Source organism: Ictidomys tridecemlineatus, chromosome 9 (assembly GCF_052094955.1).
Source record: "Ictidomys tridecemlineatus isolate mIctTri1 chromosome 9, mIctTri1.hap1, whole genome shotgun sequence".
NCBI classification, from domain to species: domain Eukaryota; kingdom Metazoa; phylum Chordata; class Mammalia; order Rodentia; family Sciuridae; genus Ictidomys; species Ictidomys tridecemlineatus.
This window is the reverse complement of record NC_135485.1, coordinates 29,379,367-29,399,711: the sequence shown is the minus strand read 5'-3', so window position 1 is coordinate 29,399,711 and position 20,345 is coordinate 29,379,367. Positions and strand designations below refer to the sequence as shown.

The following is a 20,345-nucleotide window of genomic DNA, read 5'->3' as shown; positions in this document are numbered from 1 at the left end:
ATGTAAGAGAAGAATCTGGCATGCTGTTGATAGTAATTGCGTAGAGTGCAATGAACCCAATTTATGTGAAGGATTATTGAAGGAATACAAAACTTCCAAGGTAAGCTGCTAAATCATTCATTCAGTGACTGACATTTGCCCAGATCTGGATCCTGTTCTTTGGCAGCTTTTAAAGCAAAGCAAAGAAGCAATTATTTAAAAGTGATGTTGAAAACTAGCACTGAAAGAGAAATCCTGGAGGACAGATATATGTTAAGCAATTATTTTCTCTTAATTTAATTCATAGACCATGGATCACAGAACCCTCTCTCCACCTGGCAACCTCTGACACGATACCATTAAAACATAAATGCAATGTCAGTAATGCCAACCACTTCTTTTAAATAATTATCCTGCTTTTTATTTTTAAAGTTTCTACTCTATTTTTACTTTTTTTTTTTTTTGTGCACTAAATGGGTGCAATTAAGCTTGAAGTCTAAGTCTGGGAATCTAGTTCCTTTGGAAATATTTGTTTCTCTTTTATATTGGCTAAAGCTATCTGATGCTAAAAATAATCTGTTGTGAAAAATCATAAATCAAAATTATTTCCTCTGTTGTATACATGAAAATTCTGAATTTATGAAGATGTGCATGTAACATTTTCATCCGTTAATCACCTTCAGACTTAAAAATCACAGAAACATTTCAGGCAATCAGAAAAGGACAAAAAATTTCTTTAATTGATTCCTCAGAGAATTTTATTTTTCCAGGTTGCAAATTATGTTTTCTATTTGGCTGTTTCAGGAGATATACAAACGAAATACAGGACAGAGACAAATGAAATGCTAATGAGAAGTAGGATGACATTAAAAAATCTCTGTTTGATCTGTTGGGAACAAAGGCAGTTGACTATCTGGGGAATAAAAATAAACATGAATAAGGAATTTTTAACCCTTGCAAAGCCACAAGCTTCATTTGCCTTGGAAAGAGCCACTGGGCAGGACCTTCTTTTGCCACTGCTGGTAGGAGTGTCATTGGGGTTCTGAAATAGGTGCATCACACAGAATCCCCACCTGCAACGCGTGCGAAGTGCTCAGGAGAAGTGCCCATTGTTGATGCTCCTCCTAGTTGCAAGGTCTTCAGTCAAGTCCCCCAGGGATCAACCCACATATGGGCTTTCTCTGTCCTTTGCCACTGGTGAGTGTGATCAGTATGGAAGATTTTTAAAATGCAGTGATGGGATTCTACTGTGTTAAAATCCTTTTCATTTTTTCTATTTGAACACTTGTAAGCTTTGCAATTATGCCACCAGGGGCTTATGATCATATGAAGTCAATTTTGAAGTACTCTTGCCAGGTGTGGTAGTGCTCACCTGTAATCCCGCTACTTGGGAAGCTGAGGCAGGAGGATCACAAGTTTGAGGCTAGCCTGGGCAACTTTAACTTGGTCTTAAATTAAAAAATAAAAAGGGCTGGGGCAGTAGCTCAGTGGTAGAGTACCCCTGGGTTCAATCCCTAGGGTCTCCCTTCTCTCTCTCTCTCTCTCTCTCTCTCACACACACACACACACACACACACACACACACACACACAGAGTTAAACTATTTTTTAATACTCCTTTTCATACATATTTCACCCCATATATAAAATTGGGATAAAAATAAGTTTAAGTAAAGTAGGAAGATAAACTGACAGACTATTGAAAACACTATAAATTTACCTTGTTCTTCAAATGTTTTGAGGATTAGAAAAAGTTTTAGTGTTTTCAAATATTTTAAGAATTATTGTAAACCCTCTATTTGTCTCTATGGGGGTGAGTTCATGTTCTTTTATTCTGAACACAGTATGTGCTCAATAAATGATTGTTGCAAGAATGAATGGTGATAAAGAGATATTTAGGTTTCTTTTTTGTCATACTGGGTAAAATCTGTAAGTAGTGTTATTTTTGCCCATGACATTTATGGAATAAGACAACGTTCAGTACAAGAATTGATTTAAAGTAATGCTTATAAGAATGTGACATTTAAAGGTAGAAATTTGAACAATTAAAAGAAAGCCAGGGTCTGCTTCTGAATTTCTAACTAAATACACATGCTTGACTAGGAGGATGGACATGAATGAATACTTGTGAATGAATTTCATAAGGGAAAACTTCATTATGAGCTGTGAAACTTTAAATTAACATAAAGAAAACACAATTATTTGTAAAAACGACCCTCTACATTAAGAGAAATGACAACTCTCTTTAAACTTGCATTCTCAATACTGTCTGTGCAAAATTGCTTTGTAGTGTCCTCAAAAATGGGTGTGTGTGGCCAGTTGTGTTGAAAATATCCCCTTGCATGGTGCTCAATGAAGCCGTGGGACCTGCCCTTTCCTTTAACTGGCTGGAGTCTGGCAATTGGTCTGGATATGTGACACCTGCAGAACAGGCAGCAGCAGCTGGAAGGCATCCTGAATGTAGGTTGTGCTGTTGCAGCCCTGAGAGGGAAAGAACACAGCCCAGGGTTACTCTTGCTGTCAGCCTTGACAATCCTCCCAATTGGATGATGTTCTTTTCCATTTGAGAAGAACATTATGAAATGTTTATAACGTCGGTGCTTACAGCAAATGTAAACACATTCTTCTAGATGGAGTATTTTTGCTCTTGTTTATACTTACAGAGAAGAATTCACTCAAAATGAGGTGAATTGCTTAAAAGCCACAGGGACTTTTAAAGCACATCGGTGTACATATATCAGTGAAATCCACCGCTTCCCCAGGTCAGCTTACTGCTCTGAAATCTCAGGAAGGCACAGTATGAAGGAGGTCCTGTGTTAACCCATGGCTGGATAAACCAAATGGTGTGCATTAAGCTAACTGGAAAATATCATGGTAGAATTATTCATGGCAAATCCTTGAACAGTGTCATCCACCCATGAGTGTTGGTGTTTTCTGCTTGGTTTGGATATCTGATATGGCCTTTAAACTTTATGGTATAAACTTTAAATGGCTTCTCAGTTTAATACTCTAGTAGCATGCTATTTATGCACTGTGGTAGGCTACCAAACAGTATTAAACAGAGAGGCCATTTCAAGTTTAGGGTGGGGCTGGAGTATATAGCCCAGTGCTAGTGTTGGTCTAGTATGTGTGAGGCCCTGGGTTTGATCCCAGCCCCACTAAAAAAATAAATAAATAAAATAAATAAATTTAGTGTAACTAATGTATATGAAGAGTTCTATATGGGGGAATGAGTAAACATGGGATCTTGTGAACAATTAATCTAATGCTCTCTGGCAACCAGGGAGGGAGTTTCCTGTCCCATATTCTGCTTCTCGCTGCCAGTGCTTACTCTTAGCTGCGTCTGCCTGCTGGACGTCCCTTCCAGTTGACTTTATTCCACTGTGTGGCTGTGTCCTAAACATAGCACTCAGCGCCCCGACTTGTTATTTTTGTGCCTGGGCTGTTTTTTGAGGACACAAGTCCTCACAATGCTACTATAAATATTTAGGTAGTCCCTTCCCAAGTTTTGTAATTTCCAAAGTCTGCCATTGATGTCAACTTCAGAAAGGAAAACACCACTGTATATGCCTGGCTGGTGTTCATCCTCTGGCTGCGAACATCTTGTGGCTTCAGGTGGGTGCCCTGTGGCCAGAGATGGGCCCGTTTCTTAGAGTCTGGCCCCTGATGGAAGATTTCCTCCACCCTCCACAGGTAGAGCACAGAGCCCATTCTCCACCACCGAGGTGGCTTCCTGAGCCTTTTTCCTTCTCCACACATCACCATTTTTGGCAAAGCCAGAGCAGTGTTGGGACAGCTCTGTGTCAGTACAGCCCTTGGTGAGCAGGCAGATAGGGAATGGTGGCCTGGTCACTGCACAGAGGGGAAATAGCCTGCTTGTCAGTTTTTTTTTTAACCAGCCTGGAGCTCAGGCCCAGTTAAGCCAAAGGTCACTGTGAATGGAGGGAAGGGCCCATTTTAACAAAAATCACCACCGGGCAAGGAGCCCTCATCGCAGCCAATAATCATATTGTTGAATAGTGTCAAACTTGACAGCAGAAATCCGCCTCTGCCAGAGGAAACAGTGATGGAAATAACACGCAAGCTTAGCATTTCTTTTTATAATCAGGGATTCTTGAAAATTGGGTATTGTTGCTTCACCAGAGGATTTACAGCTGGTTGAGCTACACAACCGTTCTCAAAAGAGACTGTTGGTGATAAGATTTTGAATTGCAATACAACGTGGTGCCTGGGAGAAAGACAAAGAAGGAAAAAAACTGTAGCTTCCACCTTGGCTTTGATCAGAAGCACCCCCTCTCCTGTGGCTACTTACCTCTAACAACATGCTATTGATCATAGGGTTAAGAACCTCAGCCTTCTTCTTGCTCTGTGGGATCAAAAGTATGAAATTGACAGATTAGGGGCTTGGGCTGCAAGGCTTGCCATGTAAAATAAAATGTAAGACACTGGCTCTGTTGGAGGATCTCTTAGAAGGGGAGGTGCGGAATGCTGGCTGTGTAGGCCAGGCTTCGTATTTGGTGCTTCCCCTACACCATCTCATTTAATTCTGACATTTGATTTCTCACTTAAACTCCTAGGAGGTAGGTAGGTACTGTAATAATCCCAATTTCAACATGAGAAATAGGAGTCAGGAAGGTTGAGTAATTAGAGTAAGGCCACATAGCTAGAAATGTAAACTCAGACCTTTTTAACTATTGAAACTATTTATAATAGGTCTGGGAGTTCGGTGAGGTGAACTGTACAAGTACATAGTTGGATACTATATTTAAATTTTGATAATTTGTTCATCATTTTTTGTACTTTTTATTGTAAAAATATTGCATTAAAATATCTATATAGCTTCCTTTTTTTTCCTTAATTTTTCTCCTGGACACTCTCAAATTTTGCAGGAGGGTTAAGTCCTTCATTTACCTCTCCTAGTCTCAGCCCTATTCTAGTCCCCTTCCCCCCCACCCCCCACCCTTTGCTTCTTTTAGATGCAAACAGAAGTACTTGGCTATAGTGCATCTTCCAGAAGAGCAGCAAAATTATAGCATCCTTAAATATATTTTGCAAACAGGTCTGCAGATCTGAGTTTGAAAAACATGAATATAAGTAAAGTATGGGCTGCAAAGCCTAGTTAAAAGCAGGTGTTCAAAAAGTGAGAGTGAGTGTTAAGTAGCCTTACCCTTAGTTATGTGATTGTTCTATCAAACAAGTCTCCACTATCTAAAATGCTGGGGCTGGGGCTGTAGCTCAGTAACAGAGCACTTATCTAGCATGCGTAAGGCATTGGGTTCGATCCTCAGCACCACATAAATAAATTTTTAAAAAAAGGCATTCTGTCCATCTACAACCACAAAAAAGAATTTTAAAAAATAAAATATTCAACCTACTTTTAGATGATAAATTATTAAAGGAACTGGAGAGAGAGAGAGAATATGTTTAATATGTCGGTTTCCCTTACTGTAATGCAAGAGTTTATGGCAAACAAAAGCATATAAATTAAATATCTCTTCCCAGAGCAGACCACTTTCATTGACATATTGAAGGTGAAGTAATGCCCTACAGAGGAAACCGTAATGGAGTCTTGGGAAAAAACTCTTTAAAAACCCAGTCATTTTAGTAAGTAACCAGAGAATCTATTATGGTATTTGCTTTCATGTTTATTTGATTATCAATAAACCTCTAAAATATAATCAAAATGAGGGCAATAAAATGACATTGGTTTTCAGAATCAATGAGATGTGCAGGCAATTTAAATAGAGTCTGGAGAGCGATATATACTCATTATCTTCAAGTTATGAATAATGGCTGTTTTAGAGAACAGAAACAATGACTTGATGCAAATGATTCATCATAGCACAAGATTAGGGGCATTATTGTGGTGAGATGAAATTTCAGGAAATTCTGTTTTAGATTCAGGTTTTTCTTTCTCTTAAATGATACTGTGTGTGGTCCTGGTTTTGTGCATGCAAACGTTTGTACACATCCATACATATGCACACTTATACAAGTTCAAGTACACACCATCTGCTAGAGCCTTGCTACATAAAATGTGGACTGGGGGTCAGGAACATTCTAATCATCTGAGAGCTTATTAGCAATGAAGCCGCTCAGTGTTCATCCCAGGTGTATTGAATCAGAATGTGCATTTTAACAAGGTCTCCAGGTGATTTGTGTGCCCATTAAGGTTTGAGAAACACAGTGCTGGAATATAATATGTGAAAGGGAAGGGAAAACAATACTATGAAAATTTTTCACTAATGTAGATAAATTAACATAAGGCGTATAAACATATATAAACATATACACACATACACACTCCCCTAGATGATCACAGAACACCAAACAATTGGCTCTCTGTCTGGTGCATCTGATGGGCAGCTGATTGAGAAATCAACTGAGAGGCCTGGGTGACCTGTGGCTCACCCCTCTGGGCCTTGGTTTCCTCATCTAGTGAACTGTGTGAAGGAGCAAGGGTAGAGAACAGGAGAGCCCTGGGAACCTGAATTGCCAAGTCTATCCAGTTCCTGATTAAGCCCTCACACCTCTTTGTAAACCTAGCATTTCCACTGAAGTCCGTGGGCACTGAGTAACTTGGACAACACTGAGCCCACTAATGCATCCTCTTTGTGAACTTCCATCTCCCCCCTCACTGCTTGCATACAGTGAAGGTCTATGGCTGAAGGTCTAAAATTAGACAAATGTAAAAGCTGCTATTTTGCAAAAGAGGAGGGTCAAACCAGGTTCCTTGAAAGCACAATGAATAGGCAGTGTGTAGCTCACCCCTTTGTTAACCGAGTCATCTATAGAAGCATGGGGTACACAATTATTTTTGACTTCTTCAAAAAACTGTTCTTGAGTACTTCCTGTAAGGGGAAAGGGGTGCACTCCATAGCCAGGTGGGTCTTCATGATATGACCCTGTCCCTAGTCACTGCTGAGTGATATCAAGGTGGACCTTTGACCCACGCTGATCAGCCTCAGAAACCTTCTCACTCAGGAAATAGGAATCTGAATGGAGAGACACAGGGACTGGGAACTGCTGTTGTTGAGTCACACTCATAGTAACACTTTTAGAGCATGTGTATGAGCTCTGGAAGTTTTCCACTACCTTTCATAAAGCCCCATTTTAATCTAAAACATTTAGAATTTGCTTCTGTTACTTCTTGTTTTGGGTTGAAATGTGCCCTCCTGAAAAGGAAATACACATTGAAGTTGTAAACCCAAGGACCTCAGACTAAGATCTTATTTGGAGAAAGGGTTGTTGCAGCCATATCGATCACACTCTAATCCAACATGAATGGTGTCCTTACAAGAAGAGGAAAATCTGGACACAGACATGCATGGAGCAAAACAATGTGAAGACCCACAAGGAGAAAATGATCATAGGAAGACAGAGATACTGGAGGTTTTTAGTCACAAACCCACGAAAGCTTTGGGCTCCCAGAAGCTGAAAGAAGCTGAGAAGGATCCTCCCCTAGAGTCTTCAGAGAGAGCATTGCCCTGCTGATACCCAGGTTTCAGACTTCTAGTGTCCAGATCTGTGAGAGTAAATTTCAGTTTTTATGCTACCCAGTTTGTGGCACGTTGTTATAGTAGTCCTGGAAAACTAACATACTTGGAACCAAAAAAACACCATTACTAAAACAGGATTTAAACCCTGTTGTTAATGTTTTTTTTGGTTAAAGCTGAAGTGTGGCAATACTTCCAAAATAAACTGTGTAGCTTATAAGATAGACTGAGGGTACAGTGAATAATAAAACCCAAGATTAATTATTTTAATATATCACAGATATTAAGTAATGAAAGGGATTTTCATTTGACACTTTATTTCACAGTGCTGGGGACTGAACCCAGGGAAAGTGCTCTAACACTGAGCTATACCTCTTGCCCCTGACACTATTTACTTATTAACAAACTATGAAAACCAGGCCCATAGAGATCTGAAAACTCACTCAACATCTCTGATGTCTGAGATATGGGACTAGAACTTGGTGGGAGAAGAGCGCTAGGCTGCCTAATGTTAGACAAGGTGCTCTTGGCCTAATTTTAGCAAACATCCTGGCATGGCTTCTGTCTGTGGAGGTCCCCAAAAAGGTACTGCACACAATGGAATATTACTCAGCCATAAAGAAGAATGAAATTATGGCATTTTCTGGTAAATGGATGAAACTGGTGAATATCATGCTAAGCAAAACAAGCCAGTCCCCAAAAAACAAAGTCTAAATGTTCTTTCTGATATGTGGACGCTAATCCACAGTAAGGGAGGGGAAGAATAGAAGTTCATTGGAACAGACAAAGGGGAATGAAGGGAAGAAAGAGGGACTGGAAGAGGAACGCCAGTAGAATGAATTGGACACAACTTTCCTATGTTCATATATGAATACACAGCCAGTGTAACTCCACATCATGTACAACCACAAGAATGGGATCCTAGCTGGAACAAGTTATACTTATTTTATAGATATATATTTATAAAAATGTGTCAAAATATGCTCTACTGTCATTTATATCTAGGAAGAACAACAACAATAATGAAAAGGTGCTGCATATTCCACTCTTTCTTTCAGACCTACTTCCCTTAAAAAGGTAAAGTTTTTGAAAAAAAAAAAAAAGATCAATATTATAATCTCACCCCAACAGTTGTTAAAAACTTTGTAAACTTCTTGGATAAGGAAGCCACTTCATTGCACATTGCTGTAGTTAATCTGAAATAAGAAAAAAGAGGTTTGAGGATTTTTAATAAAGTAAAATAATTTAATTGCCATGGCAATCATTGATATGAATGCATGTTACATCAAGTTTGAAGTTGCTCAACAGAAATGGCAGCTGAGTTTTCCTCAACAATCTTCCATGATTTATAATCACAGTTTAATCAAATTCTGGTTTTTCTCTCCATGCTTAATTAAAGAATCATCATCTAGTTCCTTTGACCTCTTTTTAGAATAATCAAAACTGTGCACAGGAAAATATCAAGCGTGAGCTCCACATCTATAGGGGCATAAACTCTTGCCAGCTGGCTTTTCTCCCACTTTTTGGTCATTTAATAAAAAATAATGAACATTCACTGAGGCACTCTGTTAAGTACTTATATTCCTAACCATATTTAACCCTCATAGTGCCCTCACGGATTATAGCATTATTCCCATTTTATACAGATGAAGAAACTGACTGTTAGGAAGAGTGAATGACCTTTCTAGGCATATGGTAGTACTTGGTAGAAGGGGGAGATTCAAACTCAGGTGTCTCTATGTTTTGATTATGTTTTTTACCAGATGCCTCAAAATAAAGATCCTATAGAATGTTTTTAAGACTTATATCCAAATTCCTTTGGCCATTCTGCTTCCACCCCAGAAAATGAAGTAAGGTAGAAATATTTAATGAAAACCACATTTATCCTGACAGTACAGATGATCACAAAACTGGAAACAATCTAATTGCCTAATCTATGAGTTCTGTCTAATTTTCTCCTAACAATCAGTGTATGACTTTTGTGAATAGTGATTAAAATGCTATTGGGAAAAACAACCCCAAGTTAAGAACCTTATATGTTACAAGATCTAGTGAAGTCCTTAGGTGTTTCTGACAAATAGAAGTCCCATCTAACCTACACATTCAGGCTTGATGAGCTATATCCCTCCATCCATCCATCCGCTCAAAACTTATCTGCAAAAAATATCAAGAATAAGGCCAGCAGGCAGCCCCAATTCTATGTTCCTGGGCAGGGGGGTGTAGAAACAGTCATCGTATGGAAAAGTCAGAGAGGCTTAGAAGGGTTGGGACAATCAGGGATGGGAATCAGAGAGGAGCTAAGAGCAAGGTCCTGCTGTCCACACGCAGGGGCTTGTGAACTTCAGCTCTCCTCTTTCAAATCAGCACTACAAAAATAAAATAGTACCTATATATTGTCCTTGATAGTTGAAGGTTTTCCTGTTTTGTCCTTTCCTATTTCCTCTATATTGTCGAAGTCAATACATAATCTTTCTAGGAATATTACACGGGTGGATTATGTGGTTCTTCTAATATCCTTGATTTTATTTATTTATTTATTTTTTTAAAAGAGAGTGAGAGAGGGAGAGAGAGAGAGAATTTTAATATTTATTTTTTAGTTATCGGCGGACACAACATCTTTGTTTTGTATGTGGTGCTGGGGATCGAACCCGGGCCGCACGCTTACCAGGCGAGCGCGCTACCGCTTGAGCCACATCCCCAGCCCACATCCTTGATTTTATATGCTTAGATATGAAAGTCTAGACTAGATGACAAATCTTACAAGTGAGAAAAAATGGCATCAGGACAACGACACTAACAGTGACTTTTTGGAAAGTCCTTCAATTAAAACTGACTCCCTAACTTACTCTGTCAAATGCACTAAGCCATAAGCAAAGATCAGTCAGCTGGCGAAGGGAATGAGAGTACTGGGACATGCATGTATGTGTGTGTGTCCCCATATATTTTCAGGAGGCTCCTATTCTGTTCCTGTTCTTAATAATAATGAGAAAATATTTGGATAGATGCTAATTTTCTGTATCATAATAAATAGTTAAGTGCATAATACTTAATGATTTATTTTTCATCTCCATACCATCTATTTTCATGAACACTCCGTACCCAAGTATTTTCATGTGTATGTGAATATACATATCTCTCTCTCTTTCTCTCTATATATGTATATGTAGCTATATATATATATATATATATATATATTTAATTTTACCAAATAAACTAACAATAGTTACTATTTATTGAAGAAAAAAACTAGGCGCGCGCACACACACACACACACACACACACACACACACACACACACGAGTGCACAATCCACAGTGAACTGGCTTGTTACATTAGTGCCCATCATCACCAGAGCTCAGGACATGTGGAGCTGGTCTGAGTCTCTGGGAAAGGTGAAGTGTGTCTCTTTATTTTTGTGAAACTAGCTGAGAAGTCACATAAGAGTGTCCTTCCTCTATTTGTATGGTATGTCGAAAATATAATTTTCCCAAGGTCTGTCCTTCTAAGACTTCAATCGATCAAAATAAACACTTTCATAGCTCTGAATGATTTAGTGTGTCTTTCCTTAAAACTCTTCATCAATAATTCCTAGAGTGTTCATCATCTTCTTGCTAACACAATGCATTTCTTAAGGGCATCCTCATTTCTTAGATGACCATAGAACAAGGAAATTAGTTGAGTTGAAATCCAAACCTTTAGTTGTTCAGGGTGTGTGAATACGAGTGGCCCAGATATATATGTACACTTGAAAAAATAAGAATTAAAAGTTGCATTTACTTTATCAGCACTTTTGCTTGGTCCTGAGCTGGTTTCTCCTCTTCTTGTCCATGAAGAATTAATTCTGCCACTTTGTGAAGCTGCTCGATACAGCGCGCAGTGACTTCTGCCAGACTTTCAATGGACAACATGTACACTTCCTGGTAGGAAAAAAGGCAAGAAAATTATCTGCTGAGCAGATGCTTTTTAAAAAGGCCTGTGACATTAAAACTTAATGGTTCTTTGCTTTGGGTCCTGGGGATTGAACCCAGGGCCTTGTACATGCCGAGCACATGTTCTGCCACTGAACTACACTTCTAGTCCCTAAACAGAATTCTTCATTAGCAAAACACCAAATAAAACATGAAAAAGTTGTACATCTAAAACTTTTCTAAGTGAAATGCTACCATAAAATGGAAATGCTCCCAGGTTCCCAGGGAATGTGGAGAGCCTATTCACAATTGTGTCCCCAGCAGTACGAGCAATATTGGGACACAGCAGACAGGTGCTAAAAAGGTGTGTGGAAGGGAGGCTAGATGGACAGACCTTGGCTGCCATTTTTCCTTAGAGAGATCAAGTTTGAAAAAGCTACTTTCTTTCAAATTAAAATTCAACATAAGGTGCAGTTATTGCAAACTCCTTTTCGAACATGAGCAGGACAAGTATGCACACATAAATTTATTAAACGATGGAACAAAGGCTACGGCAATGAAAGTTTCTGAAAAAACAGCTTCAGTTACCTCATTAGTTATGGAGCATAAAGATGTTTTATAGTAACAAATTTGCATAAGATGGAAATTTACTCTAAAGATAAATCAATTATGTTCTTAAAGGTCTTTTCCCCTTTAAATTATAATTGCAAAGCAATGGAGAAAAGCTACAAGTTCCATGCTAAGCTACAAACTGTCTTGGCAGAGAGGATTTTTTTGTGTGTTTATTACATTCCTACACATATTTCTATAATGTCAGACAAGGTACAAATCATAAGGCAACAGCCCCTCCTCACTTAAAATTAGGCTGCTAAACCAGGCACAGTGGCAAACGCCTGTAATCCCAGCTGTGTGGGAGGCGGAGAGAGAAGAATCTTGCAAGTTTGAGGCCAGCCTCAGCCACTTAGTGAGACCCTGTCTCAAAATTTAAAAAAAAAAAAAAAAAAATTAAAAGGCTAGGGAGGGCGGTGCAGCTTAGTGACAGAGAGTCCCTGGGTTCAATCCCCAGGAACTACCCCCCCGCCCCGAAAAAACTACCCCAAAACACATTAAACAAAAAGGCTCCTAATAAAAGTAACACATTACCGTCGCCCTGCAGGTGAACAATGGAGAATAAATTTACCTCTACAGTCTTAGTTCCTTTTTCTTCCTTTTTGCTTTCTTGAGGATCTTCAGCTTTCTCTTCTTTTTCTTCCTTTTTAGTTTCCTCCTCTGACTCTTTGGTCACATCCACTGACACTGTGGTTTGGTCCTCTTCCACCCAGTCGTGAGCTTTCTTCATGGCCTGCAATGCGCCCAACCAAAGAATACGTGTAGTGTGCGACAGTGAAATCGAAGCCATCCCAACCCCAATTTGCTCTAAACCTCAAGGGGGGAAACTTCAGATGTTTTAAAAGTGGTGGGTCCATTCCTTAGCCTCTTTAAAAGACACTACTGATATTGGTAAAAATATGAATTTTTTTTGGAAAGGGGAACAGAATAGAAAATATGGAGAGAATATTGAAAGACCTGAGAATGCTTTAGATATTGTAATTATTAGCATTTTTGGGGGTGAGGGAGCTGAATCCAGGGGCACTTAACTACTGAGCCATATTCCCAGCCATTTATTTATTTATTTATTTAGAGACAAGTTCACCCTAATTTGCTTAGGGCCTTGCTAAATTGCTGATGCTAGCCTCGAACTTGCTATCTTCTTGTGTCAGCCTCCTGAGCTGGGATTAAAGGCATGTGCCACTGAGCCTGGATATTAGCACATATTAATAGTACAAAATAAACAGGTTTCCTTGTGACATTTTCATACAAGCATTCTAATGCTCTTTGGTTGTATCTATCCAGCGTTTTAAAAGGAAGTTCAGATAAGAATAAAAATGACAGTTACAATGACAAATCTATAGACTTTTTTTTACTTTTCATGACTAACTATAAAAGATTATCAGTACTTTTTCATCTATAGGTTAGAAATTTAGCCAGAGTCAGGGCTAAAGTAAATGTCCTGATCTGATATGTTTCATGAAATTCTTAATGTTTCATGAACCTAATAATGTGTCATGCTGGGCAGATGAAAGATGGCTCTGCTCCTCCTGATTCATAGCAGGTCTTCCCACCTCCAAGGGGAGAAGCGGTGCTGCTGGAAAGACCTGGTGCTTGTCTGTGACCAGCTTTAATTTCCGTCACTATCTGTGGCTGTAAAAATCATGGCTAAATTGAAGGTGCAGACATCATCCCCCCTGTTATTCCTGAACTTAGGGCAGACTTTCCCAGATTTTATCATTGTGGAAGCTGTTTGCTTAAGCGAAGGTTGTTTCTCAGTTTATGCTAAAACGACTGATTTTCAAGCTTGTATGTCAAAACTTAACAAAGTATTGAATGGCAAGTTAGCCATAACTGTCTTTGCTGTGTCCTCTTAGGGATCAACGCTGACTCTGTTATGTAAATAAACCAGAGCAACCTTGCAGCCACCACTGGTTCCCTCCAAGCAGCAGCAGGTGCTGTAGGGAGATGGATGAGGCAATTTCCCACTGTGTTCAAGTCACTGACCTGCCAGAAGCAGTGACCCCCATCGGAGATAAAGAAATAACTCATCTCACCACCACCTCACTACCTCATTCTGCCCTTTCCTCGCCTACCTTGATAAATGAGTGCCTATGCAAAGCAGTGCTCGCTAAGGAAAAAGAAAGAAGGAGAGAGAACATCACATAGCTTTTAGTAATTTCTTAAGAAATTCTACAGCAAAACCTTGTACTAACCTGCAAAGTAGTATTAGAGGCACCCAGACTGTTGGAGCTGGACTATTCTTTGATGTGAGGTTGCAGTGTAAGAGGCCCCTTTAAAATTAGGAACTGTCAAGCCTCAGATTGTTTTTTTCTAGTCCCAGCCATTGTCCTGCTCACCTGTTCTTTAAGCTACTTTCTCCATCCCAGCTACCTACAGGTAATCATCTTAGGCTGAGAGTGAAAGCTGAGTTGCCTCCCCGCAGCATCAGGAGAACCAGATTGCAACTGATTCCTCTGCTGCGTCTAGTAGGCACGTTTCTTGGATTTTGCTCCCCATTTAGGAGGATCCTGCCCATGAACTGTAACATTTGTGTAAGATGGGGGAAGCAGTCTTCCCAGTTCTGGCCAAAATGCAACTAAATTCATTTTCCCTTTGTATATCATTTTTCTCTTATTCTGGATGCAGGCAAGTGGGCCTGGGTCCCAGTACCAGTAGCAACATCCCAACAGGAGGAGACCTATGGTCTACCTAGCTGAGGGCATCTCTCTGCCTAATTCTGGAAAAGTCTCTTTAAGAGGCTGGGTGTGGGGGGAGTGGAATTTGAAAAATTCTCTGTGTGATTCTGTTTCCCTCTTCCTTTCTACATCCTAAAGATAAACACGGCTCTGATGGAACATTCTATTTCACCAGGAGAGGGTCAATGACTTGTTCAAGGTTGCAAGGTGATTACTAATAAAGCTGCAACTACAACACTGTCTCCTGATAGTCTGGAATGTTCTCTATCATTGCACTTCATTACGTTGCTTCCCCAGTTCTTAATTACAGACCTTAAACTCCCTTTCCCCGGACTGTGCCCTGTGGGGTTTGGGGTTTTTCCATTTCATGGAAAAATTCTCTGGAATTTTACAACTGAGAGCCACCCCCACACCCCTTTCGAAACCCCTAAAACTCAGAATCAGAAGGTTCTGACCTTATTGAGTTTGTCAGGAGTGGCAGCGACATGTAATTCAAAGAGAAGCTCTGTAAGCATGCTAGCAAATTCTTCTCCCTTTTCTTCTAAGCCTAGAAATAGAACGTGACAGAAGTTAAGAAGCGTGATTTACGTTTCTTCCTTCAGAATGTGGCAGCTCCCTCGACTTTCCAGGCTGCAGTCGGGGTAGGCCGAGCGGGGGGCCGTGGCAGTGTGCCCTCCGGCTGCTGCAGACTCCGACGGGGTCCCTTGGCAGCAGCATCGAGTCAGCTGCGGAGGCCTTGCTGCTGGCCGTGCGCTGGGACACCCCCGGGCTGGCCTGAAGACAAGAGGGCAGGGAGGGGCCGTGTCTGTCTTGTTCACAGCTGTAAGTGATCAATAGCTATTTGTTGAAAGAAAGACTGAATGAACAAATGATTGACCTCCGCCAGGCCTGGCAGACCTGGGACAGCACTGTTGACGTGCAGACTGGTTATGCTTGCATGGCAACCCTAGCGATCCCCAGAGTGCCCTTCCACGTCCACAGAGCCACCATGCTAGGAGGCTGAATTGAGTCTCCATGGGGCGCGTACTACCTGATGTAGCAACACCATCTCTCTGGAGAAAAATTCCCCAGGTTTCCTAGGACACCTGCCTGTCTTCTAATATTTCTTGAAGATCCATTTTTCTCTTCAGACTGGAAACTATCAAAGGACAGAGCCAGGATTTATTTGGCTCACTCCTAAACCCACAGCATCTAACACTGTGCCTGGAACACAGTAGGTGCTAATATGAATATTTATTGACTCAATGATTTATTAATGAATTATGTAATAGACAATATATTATCATATATCATAAAATAAAAATAAATGAGTGGGAAATAGAAAGCTTTAAAAGCTACAATCTCATTTCTCTCATTTGTATGTATAAGGCAATGCCATTTTTAACGTTTCTGGTAGGTGTGAATGAATTGATTACATAATGGATTTAGTCCCTATTTGGGGGAAAAAATAGCCTCATGAATGTGGTCTGACTACACAATCTGAAAACCCACTGAGAAGCCTCTCCACTATTGCCAGTGGGTGAAGGCACTGCCTTCAGGGAGAACTCAGCCGTGTGACAGATACTGTACCCAGCACCTGTCTGGATGTGCTATTTTTAGTTTTATAGACAAATGGTTAGTCTGCAGCTCATGAAGATAGCCAGGATAGCTCGTGGGTCTTTGTTCAAAACATTTGGCTTAGCTCAGTTTTTATTACTTATAACTCATAGAGTCTCATGAGGGAGACAGGTTAATAAACAAAACATAAGTGAAACATATATATATATATGTCAAGTGATACGTTTTATGGAGAAGTATAAACCAAAGGCAAGGAATAGGGGTAGCCGGGGATTGGAATTTTAAATAGGAGGTGCTATGGTCTGAATGCTGTGTCCCTACAAATCCATACGTTGATATCAAAGTGATGGTACTAAGGTGGGTCTTTGGGAAGGTAATCAGATCATCAGCATGAAACACATGAATGAGATTAGTGCCCTTGGGAAAGAACCCCCAGGGTCAGGCAGGCCTCTTCCACCATGTGAAGATGCCACTAGAGGGCGCTGTCTATGGCCCAGAGACTGGGTCCTCATAGACCTCCCCCCCCCCACCCCCATTTTGGACTTCCTAGTCTTCTGAACTTTGAGAAATGATTCCATGAGATTTGATTCCATCAAAAGCTGAGATTCTCTCCACCGGACAGAGGTCTTGGACTCATCCTCTGCAGGTAGACAAATAAGAGGGTGGGTGGGTGGGGCAGGCACACCTGGGCAGCAAGGACCTGGTGCCATCTCCAAGCTGCCTGGTCCTTCTGGTTCTGTGTAAGGCCGTGCTGCAGTGCAGAAAGAGCCCTGGACGGGGACTCACCGAGTGTGGGTTCCACCCAGCTCCTATACTTAGTGGCTATGTGGCCTGGGGCTACACAACACTTCCTCTCCTTCCATTTCCCTCTGTGTAACCCAAAGATAGTAAAAACCACCTGTATCCTTTTCAGACCCAATAGTACAATGACTGTGGAAGTGATCTGTAGACATGGAAACTCTGTGTAAATAAACCGTCAGGTGAAACCTAGATATACACATGGGCAGATTGAGCATATTTGGGAAGAATTGGCACTAAATTAGAACACAAGTACTTTGAGTAGTTCCAGCTTTTGAAAGTGCATTAATTTTATAAAATACACACCAATATCTTAGCAAGCATTTTAGGGAAAAAAAATCACAGAAAAAAATGGAAGTAGATAAAAAGATATGATAATATATATTGCAAGAAAGACTATTATTGCAAACTCTTGGTCGCTACAAATGGCCCAGAGGATCTTCCCTAACACAATAAACATAGAAAACCGTCGTTTAAAATCTCCTCACAGCCAGGGTAAACTAAATTAGAGACCCATGGCAGTGTGATAAAATTACATCTGCTGGAAAGACAAACACGCAAATCATTAGCTAACGTTATTAAATGTGCAGGAGCCTGATATTAATCTAAAAACGATACTTTATTACACTTTCTGAGACTCCCAAATAAATGATTTAGTTGTTAAGAGGTTTTTAGGAATATGTATGTTTATAAGAAAAAAAATGAGGAAAATGTTTTGGTTGCTTCCAGAATCTTGCTCCCTAATTTTCTGCTCACCCCACTGATAGAACTCCTCTCTGAGGCTTTTGGGGAACCCCACAGTCTTTCTTGGAGTTGTGACACTGTCATAATTGGGCTGATTTAATGACAAGGCCTCTGTTCTTTTGTCCCAGTGCTTCATTAAATGTTTGAATGGCGTTTATTTATTAAATTAAGTTAATTAAAATTAATAGTGTTTTGATAATCTAGAGATGCCCTTTGGGAAAAATGGATATATTACAGGAGATAATAGGTTCTTATCCCTTTAGGAGAGATGAATCTACCATGTTTGAAAGCATGCTGTCTAGCACTTCCGTGTGTGTGTGTGTGTGTGTGTGTGTGTGTGTGTGTGTGACTAAAAAAAAAATCTCAATTTACTGAAGCTATACATTAAAAAGGGAACACATCACCCATAGTAACATTTTCTTTTTCTTTGGTACTAGGGATTGAGCCCAGAGGCACTTAACCACTGAGCCACATCCCTTCTTTTTTTCTTTTTAAAATTTTATTTTCTTTAAAGACAGGGTCTCACTGAGTTGCTTAGGGCCTTGCTAAGTTTCTGAGGCCGGCTTTGAACTTGTGATCCTCCTGCTTCAGCCTCCGAAGCCACTGGGATTTATAGGTATGTGCCACCGCACCCAACAACATTTTCTATTAAACACTATGCAATCATGTATCCTCTCCAAGGAGTGGCACCAGTTAGGGGGCAATATTGCCTTCATTTGTGTTGGCAACAATATCTTTTTGGTGTTGGGGGAACTTGTGCCCTAGCACACTGTGGGGAAATAGTACAGCCTTGGACGGAAATGCTTCCCCCCACCCCACTGCCCCGAGTGCTGGGATTGAACCCAGGGCCTCACACACACTAGGCAAGTGCTCTACCACTGAGCCACAACCCCAATCCAGAACTATAATTTTTAGGTGGGGTGTAGAAACTAAAAATATGCCCTAACTCCTAAACATAGAAATTAAAAGGAATAAGAAAAAATGCAAAGAAATCCACAGCAAGACTTCCCACCACCAGCATTAATCACGTTTGACAACTTCCATGTGCAGGTGGAATTAGAAGGTGGTACATGAACTCTAATCATCGGGGCCCAGCACACTGCACTCTGGTTCATTCAACCACATCCCTCACTGTGTGCCTGCGATGTGCCAGGATTGTGCAGGACACCTGGGAAAGAATAGGAGCTCCTATTACAAATCAATGTGGCCAGCTCCCATAGCCAGAGCAGATGCACAGTGAATTCCGGAAGCAGAGGAGGAGCACTTGGATGAAATCATTCATCCTGTTCAAAGGGCTTTGTGTATAAAGAGCAGTCTCCTAAGGATTATACCGTTAGTTTGTTTTGCTATTTAACTTGTTTTCCTTTACCTTGTTGTTCTTGATTCTCTTCACTCTCTAATTCTTTGGCTGCAAAGATGTCTTTAATGGAAATTAGGTCATTTTTTAAGAGTTCCAGCTTCTCTCCATCCAGTGATACTAAAAATGACTGAACCTGAAAAAAAAAAGAAATAGGTCAATAGAACTGTCATCTTTCCTTCTCATTAATAACATTTCCATACAGCTGTTCCCAGTTTCCCCAAGGTGATCTGTGGTATGGGCGGTAACCCTGGGTAGAATGTTGGCCTTACTGCCCATTACCTGCAACTTTGGGCATGTTGCAAAAACTCCCTGGATCTCATATTCCATAAAACAAGATCTATGCTTAAATGTGATCTTTTTTAAAATATATATATATTTTTAGTTGTAGATGGACACAATATCTTTATTTTTTTTTAATGTGATGTTGAGAATCGAACCCAGTGCCTCATATATGCTAGGCAAGTGCTCTACCACTGAGCCACCACCCCAGCCCTCATTGTGATCCTTTGTGTGGTAAATAAGGTAATGAATATAAAGCATTTTGCACAAGTGTACATAGTAGATGCTGAGTAAACGGTGGCACCAGCTCTTCTCTCATAATGGTTAAATACACACTTTGGCCTCAAGACTGAGTTCAGATATTGGCTGCTCACTTATAAATTATGTGACCTTGGGTCATTTATTTAGCCTTTCTAGGCTTTGGTTTCCTTATCTGTGAAATGAGGGCTAATTCTATCTACTCGAAGAGGTTGTTTGGAGGTTAAATGAAGTAATGTACTTAAAATACTTATAGTGGTGTTCAACAAATTATGAATACCTGCATATATGTACACATATGCAGACAAATAAGTGTCATACACATCCACACGTACACCTCTAGACAGGAGCTATTATACTGAGTTTACAAAAAAAAAAACATGCACCAGACCCAGTTTTCTTCCCTGGCAGTCTAGAGGACGGAGGCCCAGGTCCACCAGCAGTGGCCAGGCAGATGTGAGTGAAGGGCACAGTGGGGGCCAAGGAGACAGCAGTCGCTCTGCCTTTAGGAGGGAAGAGGTGGCACAGGGAGGACTGCATAGCCCACGTGATGCTGGAACTGTGGCCGTCCCTGCTCGCTGTCTTCAGAACCCCCTTCTGAAGTCATCCTCTGTATGTGCTTAAAAATTCTATGTGCAGAGAGTCAGCAGTCCACCAGTTGATTTCAATTTCCAAAAGGG

General features: G+C 40.5%; 1 protein-coding gene across 2 annotated transcripts in view; it reads right to left on the bottom strand.

The window, feature by feature from the left end:
• Positions 1-695: 695 nt before the first annotated feature.
• The window catches only part of Fam114a1 (family with sequence similarity 114 member A1), a 59,837-nt gene continuing 40,187 nt past the window's right edge, over positions 696-20,345 (bottom strand). For both annotated transcript variants that reach the window (XM_078021195.1, XM_078021194.1), the window contains 7 exons: positions 19,138-19,261; positions 15,125-15,216; positions 12,563-12,724; positions 11,252-11,391; positions 8,598-8,670; positions 4,291-4,344; positions 696-2,459 (listed from right to left, as the gene is read on the bottom strand). In XM_078021195.1, coding sequence (XP_077877321.1) covers positions 2,358-2,459; positions 4,291-4,344; positions 8,598-8,670; positions 11,252-11,391; positions 12,563-12,724; positions 15,125-15,216; positions 19,138-19,261 — 747 coding nt within the window. In that variant the 3' untranslated portion in view covers positions 696-2,357. The remainder of the gene's footprint in view (positions 2,460-4,290; positions 4,345-8,597; positions 8,671-11,251; positions 11,392-12,562; positions 12,725-15,124; positions 15,217-19,137; positions 19,262-20,345) is intronic.